General features: G+C 35.6%; 1 protein-coding gene across 5 annotated transcripts in view; it reads left to right on the forward strand.

The window, feature by feature from the left end:
* The window catches only part of LOC311076811 (protocadherin alpha-C2-like), an 85546-nt gene that overhangs the window by 13440 nt on the left and 59873 nt on the right, over positions 1-12233 (forward strand). The window contains exons 1-2 of one of the 5 annotated variants that reach the window (XM_084105243.1): positions 4458-5108; positions 8338-10178. The exons of 2 other annotated variants lie outside the window; for them this stretch is intronic. In XM_084105243.1, coding sequence (XP_083961369.1) covers positions 4577-5108; positions 8338-10178 — 2373 coding nt within the window. In that variant the 5' untranslated portion in view covers positions 4458-4576. Of the gene's footprint in view, positions 1-39; positions 2483-4457; positions 6941-8337; positions 10179-12233 lie in introns of those variants that run through there. 2 more of the 5 variants (XM_084105241.1, XM_084105239.1) reach the window with 2 other exon arrangements.

Genomic DNA, 12233 nt, shown 5'->3' on the forward strand with positions numbered 1-12233 from the left:
GAAAGGGTGCAAATAACCAAGGCTTACAGTAGCGTCTGCGTCGTGATTTCGGATTGTATCGAGAGAGGTTTATTTAGTTGTTTTAATCGCTTTAAATAGCAGGACATTTTCTTGCACAATCATGGATTTCACAGGATATTATGGCTTCTGGATCGTTTTATTTCTGTTATGGAAATCTTCGCTTGGCCAGATTGTCTATTCCATCTCCGAGGAGGTAAATAAAGGAACCGTGATCGGGAATATTGCAAAAGACCTCAAGATCAGCGCTCAGGAACTGGAATCACGCATGTTTCAGATTATGCCTGGATCAAATGCAAAGTATTTTGATGTTAATGTGAAAACGGGGTCGCTGTTTGTCAAAGACAGGATTGATCGTGAGGAGTTGTGTGGCTCTAATCAGAAATGTACATTGAATTTAGAGGCTCTTGCTCAGAATCCGCACAGACTTTATCGGCTTGAAATTATAATTGTGGATGTGAACGACAATGCTCCGTTTTTTATTGACAGCATGTATTTTGTGAATGTTACAGAGGATGCAAACGAGGGGGACAGATTTCCTCTTCCAAATGCTAAAGATTCAGATGTCGGCAGTAATTCTCTGAAAGATTACAAACTCAGTTCAAATGAATATTTTTCTTTAGATGTTCATAGCGGGCAAAAGAGTATTTCTGCTGAGCTAGTACTACAGAAAGCTTTAGACCGAGAGAAACAAGCCGTTATTCACTTAATATTAACCGCTGTTGACGGAGGAAAACCTCCTAAATCTGGAACATTGAGTATTGTTGTTGACGTCATGGATATAAACGATAATAAGCCTATTTTCAGTAAACCTTTATATAAAGTTAAAGTAAAAGAAAACACACCAATTGGAACCAAAATAATTTCTGTTTCTGCCAGTGATTTGGATGAGGGCATCAATAGTGAAATTCAATATTCATTTCATGGAAATACCGAAGAAATGAAACTGTTTAGCATTAATTCTAACTCTGGGGAAATTGTTGTTCAAGGACAAATTAATTACGAGGATGATTCTGCAATTGAACTCCGTGTTCAGGCGAGAGATAAAGGCAGTCCTCCAAAAAGTGCACACTGTAAAGTTTTAATAGAAGTTGTGGATGAAAATGACAATGTGCCAGAGATAGTTACGACTCCTCTGTTGGAAAGTGTGAAAGAGGACGCAAAACCGGGAACTGCAGTTGCTTTAGTCACAGTGTCTGATAAAGATGGAGGTAAGAATGGCATTGTTCACTGTGCGCTGAAAGGCTCGTTTCCTTTCAAACTGGAGACGTCATATAACAATCATTATTCTCTAGTGGTAGACGGACCTCTGGACAGAGAGAGTGTTTCTCAGTATAACATCACAATTACAGCTTCAGATGAAGGAACTCCGGCTCTTTCCAGCAGCACTGTTATAACTGTACATATCTCTGATGTTAATGACAATGCCCCACATTTCCCAGCACCCGTTATTAACGCTTTTCTAAGTGAGAATGGTCAAGCTGGAGGTCTCGTGACAAAAGTGACAGCTGATGATTCAGACACTGGCGAGAACGCAGAACTTTCATATTCACTGTTAGACAGTTCCAGCTCCAGTGTTCCTGTAACAACACTGATCAATATAAACTCTTTGAGTGGAGAAATATTCAGTTTACAATCATTTAATCATGAAGAAACAAAAAGATTTCAGTTTGAAGTGATGGCAACAGACTCTGGTGTTCCTCCTCTGAGCAGTAATGTGACTGTAAATGTGTTTATTCTGGATGAGAATGACAACAGTCCAGTTATTTTACCGCCTTATTCTGATCCTGGATCAGTTAATACTGAGAACATTCCCTACTCTGCTGAAGCGGGATACTTTGTAGCCAAGATCAGAGCTGTTGATGCTGACTCTGGATATAACGCTCTTCTGTCTTATCATATAAGTGAACCCAAAGGAACGAATCTCTTCCGCATTGGAAGCAGCACTGGACAAATAAAGACTAAGAGACGAATGAGTGACAATGACTTAAAAACTCACCCACTTATTATTACAGTGTCTGATAATGGAGAGCCATCACTCTCAGCGACTATGTCCATGGATGTTGTGGTTGTTGAGAGTCTGGATGACATAAAGACATCATTCAGAGAAGTTCCTGTTAAAGAGGAGAGTTTTTCAGATCTGAATGTGTATCTGCTCATCGCTATCGTCTCAGTATCAGTCATCTTTTTACTGAGTCTCGTGGGTTTGATAGCAGCTAAATGCTACAGGACAGACGGCAGTTTCAGCAGGTACAGCGCTCCAGTGATCAGCACCCATCCAGACGGAAGCTGGTCCTTCTCTAAATCTACTCAACAGTATGACGTGTGTTTTAGTTCAGACACAATAAAGAGTGATGTAGTCGTTTTCCCCTCGCCGTTTCCACCAGCAGACGCGGAGCTGATCAGCATTAATAGTGGAGAAGACACTTTTACGCGCACACAAACTCTTCCTACCACTGGAAAGGTAAGAAGATCATTGAAAATTAGTGTTAAAATATTTTCATCTTAATTATTGTTTTCAGCTGTTTTCAATTATTTATTATGGTTTTCACAACTTGTTGCTTTGGTTTTCACAACGTGGTTGTTTCACTTGTTTAAAATTTACGAAGTTGTCTTGATAACTTATGAATTCCTTTAATCTTCAGTTTTTTGTTTTTTGTTTGTTTATTTGCCATGTATTTTAATAATTATTATGTATAAAAATAATATAATAATCTATACAAAACAGAAAAGCTATTTCAAGCAAATGTAACAAAATTAGAGACGTACGTTACAGGATTTATGCAATTAAAATAAAAAAGAAACGAAATAATAATAATAATAATAATAATAATAATAATAAAAGTCCGGACCTAAATGCAGATTGGTCAATAGGCTACAATATTCCAGCCGTATTATTTTCCATGATAGTAACTGCTTTGACCGTTTCAATACGTCTCTGTGCAGCTCCCCAAGACGATCATTATTTTTGTTGCATGGCAGTTTTCCTTTGTCATAACCTGCCCCGAGGAGAACATTTTAGCCAGAGTCTTTTTTGACGTTTTTTTCTGTTTGTTTGCAGTCTTATCAGCAGCATTAACAAGTGAATTATATATATATGAAAAAGTAATATATATATATATATATATATATATATATATATATATATATATATATATATTACCCTAGTGAAAAAAAGGATACTTTATTGCATTTTAAATATATTCCCTTTTTCAATTACATTGCAAATATAGGCTATTAACAAAAATTGTACTATCTTTAAATGTATCAAAAGTAAATTAGCTTCATGCTTTTTCACAATACAACTTTTAACACGCTTTAAAATAATTGTACTTTAGTATATTTTCTAAAAATATATTTTAGAAAAATATCCTTGAAGTGAAAATTCTGTTTATTTTTTAAAATTGTATTTATTTGCACTTTATTAAAAATATATTTTAGGTATATTTTAACTGTGTGCTGGAAATCATCATTGTAACAATGCATTGAAAGTATACTTTAAAAATACATTATAGTATACAATAGTATTTTGTACAAAATATAGCTAAGTTTTATTTGTCTAATAATGTACATTTGTTATTGAAGACAAAGTATTCAATGTATAGTATTTGGAATAAGCCAAAGGTATATGAGCCTATACTTTTTACTCAGATATATCACACCACAATAGCCTCTTGGGCAAGTGCGCTGACATGTGCTTCGGGGAGACCCAAATTCGAGTCCCGGCTTGTGGACCTTTCCTGATCCTGTCCCTTCTCTAGCTCTCCCACCTCACTTACTGTCTAGCTACTGTCCTATCCTAATAAAAGGCGAAAACGCCAAACAAATATATATATAAAAAATAAAACATAATATATATAAATACATTTATGGTATATTGCTTGTATGTTTCGAATACACTCATAATGAATTTGTAATTTACTTGTAACACAAATAAAGTTCACTTTAATATCACTAATCAAGCATGTAATTTGTCCTAAACAAGCACATAACTTAAAGTATACTAAGAATACTTGAAGTTGGTCCAATTTAGTACACAAATGTACACTAAATGCACTTAAAGTTATGCTTTAATTCAATTACAACTAAAATGTACTTAGTACAAAATTAGTTGTTTCAAAATAGCACACTTCAAGTTAACTAAACATTAACACACTTGAAGTATACTGATAATTTGTCTGGCTGTAAGTATACTTTTACTTTTTTTGTTGTTTTTTTTGTTTTTTCCACCAGGGTATATAGCGGTGCTTTTCATTGTTGGATATTACTTTGAAAATGGCTGTTGGTGTCTCCAAGCATTTTGTTGTTCCTTCAGCTGTTTTGGTTATATTATTCCTGTTATGGCATAGTTTCAGCACATGGTGTCGCTGCAGACCGTCAGTTAAAGGTTTAAAGGATTTATTCTGAAGCCTCTCTCAGAATCTTGGTGTTATAGTGTTTCTGTCGTTGAGACATGATGATGGTTTCTGTTCCGTCTCGTGTTGTCTGAATGCAAAGAAGATTCTCGTGCGTTTATTTTTTTGTTTTTACTGTCATTACCCCATTGTGAATCACCATCATGGCATTTACGGGATATTTCGAGTGTGGATTTATATTTTTCCTTTCTTTGCTGGATTCTGCGTTTGCTCAGATCGTCTATTCCGTACCGGAAGAGGTAAATAAGGGAACAGTTGTTGGCAATATAGCGAAAGACCTGAACATAAATGTTTACGACCTGGAATCTCGCATGTTTGAGATCGTGACTGGATCAAATAAGAAGTATTTTGACGTAAATCTGAAAACTGGCGTGCTGTTTGTTAATGAAAGGATTGACCGTGAGGAGATATGTATGTCGAACCAGAAATGCTCTTTGAATATAGAGGCCCTCGCTAAAAATCCTCATCATCTTTACAGGGTGGAGATTAAGATATTGGATATAAACGACAATGCGCCACATTTTCCTGTTAAAATATTTGCATTAAATATTACAGAAAACGCAAGCCCTGGAGAGAGATTTCCTCTCCCTGTGTCCGAGGACTCTGATGTTGGCAGTAATTCACTGAAAGAGTACAAACTGAGTCCTAATGAACATTTCAGTCTCGATACACTGAGTGAAGACCAGAGTGTGTCTGCAGAGTTAGTGCTGAACAAGGCTTTAGATCGAGAGAAGCAAGCGACTATTAAGTTAGTTCTCACCGGGACAGATGGAGGAAAACCACCTAAATCAGGAACTTTAAATATTATTATAAACGTCATGGATGTTAATGATAATAACCCAGTGTTCAGTCAACCTCTTTACAAAGTCAAACTAAAAGAAAATGTTGCTGCTGATACTAAAGTTATCTCTGTCTTTGCCACTGATTTGGATGAAGGAATAAACCGTGAAATTGTGTACTCGTTTGTTGGTCATGGAAAAAAGAAAGATCTATTTACCATAATCCCAGAGACAGGAGATATTGTTGTAAAAGGGCAAATTGATTACGAGGAGAATCCTGCTATTGAGTTACGAGTTCAGGCAAGAGATAAAGGCAGCCCACCAAGGAGCACACATTGTAAAGTTTTAATAGAAGTTATGGATGAAAATGATAATGCACCAGAGATAATTGTGACTCCTCTTTTGGAAAATGTAAAAGAAGACACAAAGTCAGGAACTGCAGTTGCTTTAGTCACAGTGTCTGATAAAGATGGAGGTAAGAATGGCATTGTTCACTGTGCGCTGAAAGGCTCGTTTCCTTTCAAACTGGAGACGTCATATAACAATCATTATTCTCTAGTGGTAGACGGACCTCTGGAAAGAGAGAGTGTTTCTCAGTATAACATCACAATTACAGCTTCAGATGAAGGAACTCCGGCTCTTTCCAGCAGCACTGTTATAACTGTACATATCTCTGATGTTAATGACAATGCCCCACATTTCCCAGCACCCGTTATTAACGCTTTTCTAAGTGAGAATGGTCAAGCTGGAGGTCTCGTGACAAAAGTGACAGCTGATGATTCAGACACTGGTGAGAACGCAGAACTTTCATATTCACTGTTAGACAGTTCCAGCTCCAGTGTTCCTGTAACAACACTGATCAATATAAACTCTTTGAGTGGAGAAATATTCAGTTTACAATCATTTAATCACGAAGAAACAAAAAGATTTCAGTTTGAAGTGATGGCAACAGACTCTGGTGTTCCTCCTCTGAGCAGTAATGTGACTGTAAATGTGTTTATTCTGGATGAGAATGACAACAGTCCAGTTATTTTACCGCCTTATTCTGATCCTGGATCAGTTAATACTGAGAACATTCCCTACTCTGCTGAAGCGGGATACTTTGTAGCCAAGATCAGAGCTGTTGATGCTGACTCTGGATATAACGCTCTTCTGTCTTATCATATAAGTGAACCCAAAGGAACGAATCTCTTCCGCATTGGAAGCAGCACTGGACAAATAAAGACTAAGAGACGAATGAGTGACAATGACTTAAAAACTCACCCACTTATTATTACAGTGTCTGATAATGGAGAGCCATCACTCTCAGCGACTATGTCCATGGATGTTGTGGTTGTTGAGAGTCTGGATGACATAAAGACATCATTCAGAGAAGTTCCTGTTAAAGAGGAGAGTTTTTCAGATCTGAATGTGTATCTGCTCATCGCTATCGTCTCAGTATCAGTCATCTTTTTACTGAGTCTCGTGGGTTTGATAGCAGCTAAATGCTACAGGACAGACGGCAGTTTCAGCAGGTACAGCGCTCCAGTGATCAGCACCCATCCAGACGGAAGCTGGTCCTTCTCTAAATCTACTCAACAGTATGACGTGTGTTTTAGTTCAGACACAATAAAGAGTGATGTAGTCGTTTTCCCCTCGCCGTTTCCACCAGCAGACGCGGAGCTGATCAGCATTAATAGTGGAGAAGACACTTTTACGCGCACTCAAACTCTTCCTACCACTGTAAAGGTAAGATATTGCAACTTGCTTGTGCATTGCAATCAATGCTTGACTTGTAAATTTTTTTTTTTTTTTAGAAACGATAAGTTGAAAGTTTTGATTTTATAAACTATCATTACAGTTTATATTCCAGTTTAGATGTCTATGAAAATAATAATAAAAAAAGGAAATATCGTTTTTATTTAGTTTTTTAATTTTTTATTTAGTTTTTTATTTTTTTTTATTACAATTATCCTAACCCGATACTCAAGATAATACGTAACATACTGGACAGCTTAGTCAGTTTGGAAATATTATCTAAATTTCTCACTTGTTGTTAAGATGATGCATTTTAGTTTTGCAAATTAGTTCATTATCTCGTGACTTTGGAAATACAGTACTGGAATAATGACCTTATCAAACAACCTGCTGGTTGTATTTTTTTATTTTATTTTTTATTTATGGTTTAACTGTCGCCTATTTTGTATTTAAAAAGCTAAATAGATTCAGTACCACGGACAGTGGCAATGGCGTTATATATTCCTTCTCGATATTTGTATTTGCTGTAATACAAAACTTTTTCTGTTTCGTAATGATTGAGTTGATATGATGATTTCGATTTGAATTTATGAAGGTATGTTTTCGTTTAGTTCACTCTTTGTTTTATAGAAACCTGTATGAAGTAACATCTCATTGTTTCATTACTGTTACAACACATGGTGGCACTGCAGACCACAACTTTGAGAGTCATCTGAGCTCCTCCTTTACAGCAACAGAATATGCGTTGAAAGGGTGCAAATAACCAAGGCTTACAGTAGCGTCTGCGTCGTGATTTCGGATTGTATCGAGAGAGGTTTATTTAGTTGTTTTAATCGCTTTAAATAGCAGGACATTTTCTTGCACAATCATGGATTTCACAGGATATTATGGCTTCTGGATCGTTTTATTTCTGTTATGGAAATCTTCGCTTGGCCAGATTGTCTATTCCGTCTCCGAGGAGGTAAATAAAGGAACCGTGATCGGGAATATTGCAAAAGACCTCAAGATGAGCGCTCAGGAACTGGAATCACGCATGTTTCAGATTATGCCTGGATCAAATGCAAAGTATTTTGATGTTAATGTGAAAACGGGGTCGCTGTTTGTCAAAGACAGGATTAATCGTGAGGAGTTGTGTGGCTCTAATCAGAAATGTACATTGAATTTAGAGGCTCTTGCTCAGAATCCGCACAGACTTTATCGGCTTGAAATTATAATTGTGGATGTGAACGACAATGCTCCTTCTTTTATTGACAGCATGTATGTTGTGAATGTTACAGAGAATGCAAACGAGGGGGACAGATTTCCTCTTCCAATTGCAAAAGATTCAGATGTCGGCAGTAATTCTCTGAAAGATTACAAACTCAGTTCAAATGAATATTTTTCTTTAGATGTTCATAGCGGGCAAAAGAGTATTTCTGCTGAGCTAGTACTACAGAAAGCTTTAGACCGAGAGAAACAAGCCGTTATTCACTTAATATTAACCGCTGTTGACGGAGGAAAACCTCCTAAATCTGGAACATTGAGTATTGTTGTTGACGTCATGGATATAAACGATAATAAGCCTATTTTCAGTAAACCTTTATATAAAGTTAAAGTAAAAGAAAACACACCAATTGGAACCAAAATAATTTTTGTTTCTGCCAGTGATTTGGATGAGGGCATCAATAGTGAAATTCAATATTCATTTCATGGAAATACCGAAGAAATGAAACTGTTTAGCATTAATTCTAACTCTGGGGAAATTGTTGTAAAAGGTCAAATTGATTACGAAGAAGATTCTGCAATTGAACTCCGTGTTCAGGCGAGAGATAAAGGCAGCCCTCCAAAAAGTGCACACTGTAAAGTTTTAATAGAAGTCGTGGATGAGAATGACAATGTGCCAGAGATAGTTACGACTCCTCTTTTGGAAAGTGTGAAAGAGGACGCAAAACCGGGAACTGCTGTTGCTTTAGTCACAGTGTCTGATAAAGATGGAGGTAAGAATGGCATTGTTCACTGTGCGCTGAAAGGCTCGTTTCCTTTCAAACTGGAGACGTCATATAACAATCATTATTCTCTAGTGGTAGACGGACCTCTGGACAGAGAGAGTGTTTCTCAGTATAACATCACAATTACAGCTTCAGATGAAGGAACTCCGGCTCTTTCCAGCAGCACTGTTATAACTGTACATATCTCTGATGTTAATGACAATGCCCCACATTTCCCAGCACCCGTTATTAACGCTTTTCTAAGTGAGAATGGTCAAGCTGGAGGTCTCGTGACAAAAGTGACAGCTGATGATTCAGACACTGGAGAGAACGCAGAACTTTCATATTCACTGTTAGACAGTTCCAGCTCCAGTGTTCCTGTAACAACACTGATCAATATAAACTCTTTGAGTGGAGAAATATTTAGTTTGCAATCATTTAATCACGAAGAAACAAAAAGATTTCAGTTTGAAGTGATGGCAACAGACTCTGGTGTTCCTCCTCTGAGCAGTAATGTGACTGTAAATGTGTTTATTCTGGATGAGAATGACAACAGTCCAGTTATTTTACCGCCTTATTCTGACCCTGGATCAGTTAATACTGAGAACATTCCCTACTCTGCTGAAGCGGGATACTTTGTAGCCAAGATCAGAGCTGTTGATGCTGACTCTGGATATAACGCTCTTCTGTCTTATCATATAAGTGAACCCAAAGGAACGAATCTCTTCCGCATTGGAAGCAGCACTGGACAAATAAAGACTAAGAGACGAATGAGTGACAATGACTTAAAAACTCACCCACTTATTATTACAGTGTCTGATAATGGAGAGCCATCACTCTCAGCGACTATGTCCATGGATGTTGTGGTTGTTGAGAGTCTGGATGACATAAAGACATCATTCAGAGAAGTTCCTGTTAAAGAGGAGAGTTTTTCAGATCTGAATGTGTATCTGCTCATCGCTATCGTCTCAGTATCAGTCATCTTTTTACTGAGTCTCGTGGGTTTGATAGCAGCTAAATGCTACAGGACAGACGGCAGTTTCAGCAGGTACAGCGCTCCAGTGATCAGCACCCATCCAGACGGAAGCTGGTCCTTCTCTAAATCTACTCAACAGTATGACGTGTGTTTTAGTTCAGACACAATAAAGAGTGATGTAGTCGTTTTCCCCTCGCCGTTTCCACCAGCAGACGCGGAGTTGATCAGCATTAATAGTGGAGAAGACACTTTTACGCGCACACAAACTCTTCCTAACACTGGAAAGGTAAGAAGATCATTGAAAATTAGTGTTAAAATATTTTCATCTTAATTATTGTTTTCAGCTGTTTTCAATTATTTAGTATGGTTTTCACAACTTGTTGCTTTGGTTTTCACAACGTGGTTGTTTCACTTGTTTAAAATTTACGAAGTTGTCTTGATAACTTATGAATTCCTTTAATCTTCAGTTTTTTGTTTTTTTGTTTGTTTATTTGCCATGTATTTTAATAATTAGTATGTATAAAAATAATATAATAATCTATACAAAACAGAAAAGCTATTTCAAGCAAATGTAACAAAATTAGAGACGTACGTTACAGGATTTATGCAATTAAAATAAAAAAGAAACGAAATAATAATAATAATAATAATAAAAGTCCGGACCTAAATGCAGATTGGTCAATAGGCTACAACATTCCAACCGTATTATTTTCCATGATAGTAACTGCTTTGACCGTTTCAATACGTCTCTGTGCAGCTCCCCAAGACGATCATTATTTTTGTTGCATGGCAGTTTTCCTTTGTCATAACCTGCCCCGAGGAGAACATTTTAGCCAGAGTCTTTTTTGACGTTTTTTTCTGTTTGTTTGCAGTCTTATCAGCAGCATTAACAAGTGAATTATATATATATATGAAAAAGTAATATATATATATATATATATATATATATATATATATATATATATATATATATATATATATAACCCTAGTGAAAAAAAGGATACTTTATTGCATTTTAAATACACTGTAAAAAATGATTTTTTGGTGAAGTTAATACTACTGAAAAAAAACAATGTAATTTACATGAAAAAGTTAGTTCAGGCAAGAATTAAAAAAACGAAGTAAATTCCATATCAGTACTTAATTCCAGCGAGTAGAAATGAAAGCGTAAATATCAACTCAATAAAATGAAGTAAAAATTACTCAGCTTTTCTGATACTGGGGTTCCCATCATGCACTGGACCTTGAATAATTAATGAGGTTAATTTTTCACTGGTTTCCAGCTGTATTTACACTGTTTTATCATTGCTTTTGTTGTCAGGATTAGTAACTTGCCATTTTGTGACATTTCGAGTAAATTTTCTGCTCAAAATGACACATTCAAACACAAAAACGATCCATCAAATGTTACCGTCATTGTGTATTGTCTACCAAGTATTGAGGTCTTTGCATTGATGCTTAACATCTGACATGCTGTACTATAAATTACTTAGATAATCTAAGTAAAGCACATACTATAAATGACTGGTATAATTCATTATTGTTTGAGTGAAATGTAATGCAAAGGAAATTTCATCTAAATCGATATTAATCAACCTTTTACTAGCCAAGTTAAAATTACTTATTTTCTGTGTTACTTTCACTTAACTAGGTTAAGTAAAGTTTACTTAATTCCATATTCCAAGTAAATTTAACTTAAAGATTTCTAATTAAAGCTACTGATGAATATGTTTAGGTTTTTACTTGGCAAATCTTTGTAAATTTACTAGCATTTTCTGAGTGAAAAAAGTTGCCTAGCTTTTTTCAAGTAAATCCTACTCCAAATTTTTTTCAGTGTATATTCCCTTTTTCAATTACATTGCAAATATAGGCTATTAACAAAAATTTTACTATCTTTAAATGTATTAAAAGTAAATTAGCTTCATGCTTTTTCACAATACAACTTTTAACACGCTTTAAAATAATTGTACTTTAGTATATTTTCTAAAAATATATTTTAGAAAAATATACTTGAAGTGATAATTCTGTTTATTTTTTAAAATTGTATTTATTTGCACTTTATTAAAAATATATTTTAGGTATATTTTAACTGTGTGCTGGAAATCATCATTGTAACAATGCATTGAAAGTATACTTTAAAAATACATTATAGTATACAATAGTATTTTGTACAAAATATAGCTAAGTTTTATTTGTCTAATAATGTACATTTGTTATTGAAGACAAAGTATTCAATGTATAGTATTTGGAATAAGCCAAAGGTATATGAGCCTATACTTTTTACTCAGATATATCACACCACAATAGCCTCTTGGGCAAGTGCGCTGACATGTGCTTCGGG

Source organism: Abramis brama (assembly GCF_963993115.1).
Source record: "Abramis brama genome assembly, chromosome: 25".
Classification (NCBI taxonomy): Eukaryota; Metazoa; Chordata; class Actinopteri; order Cypriniformes; family Leuciscidae; genus Abramis; species Abramis brama.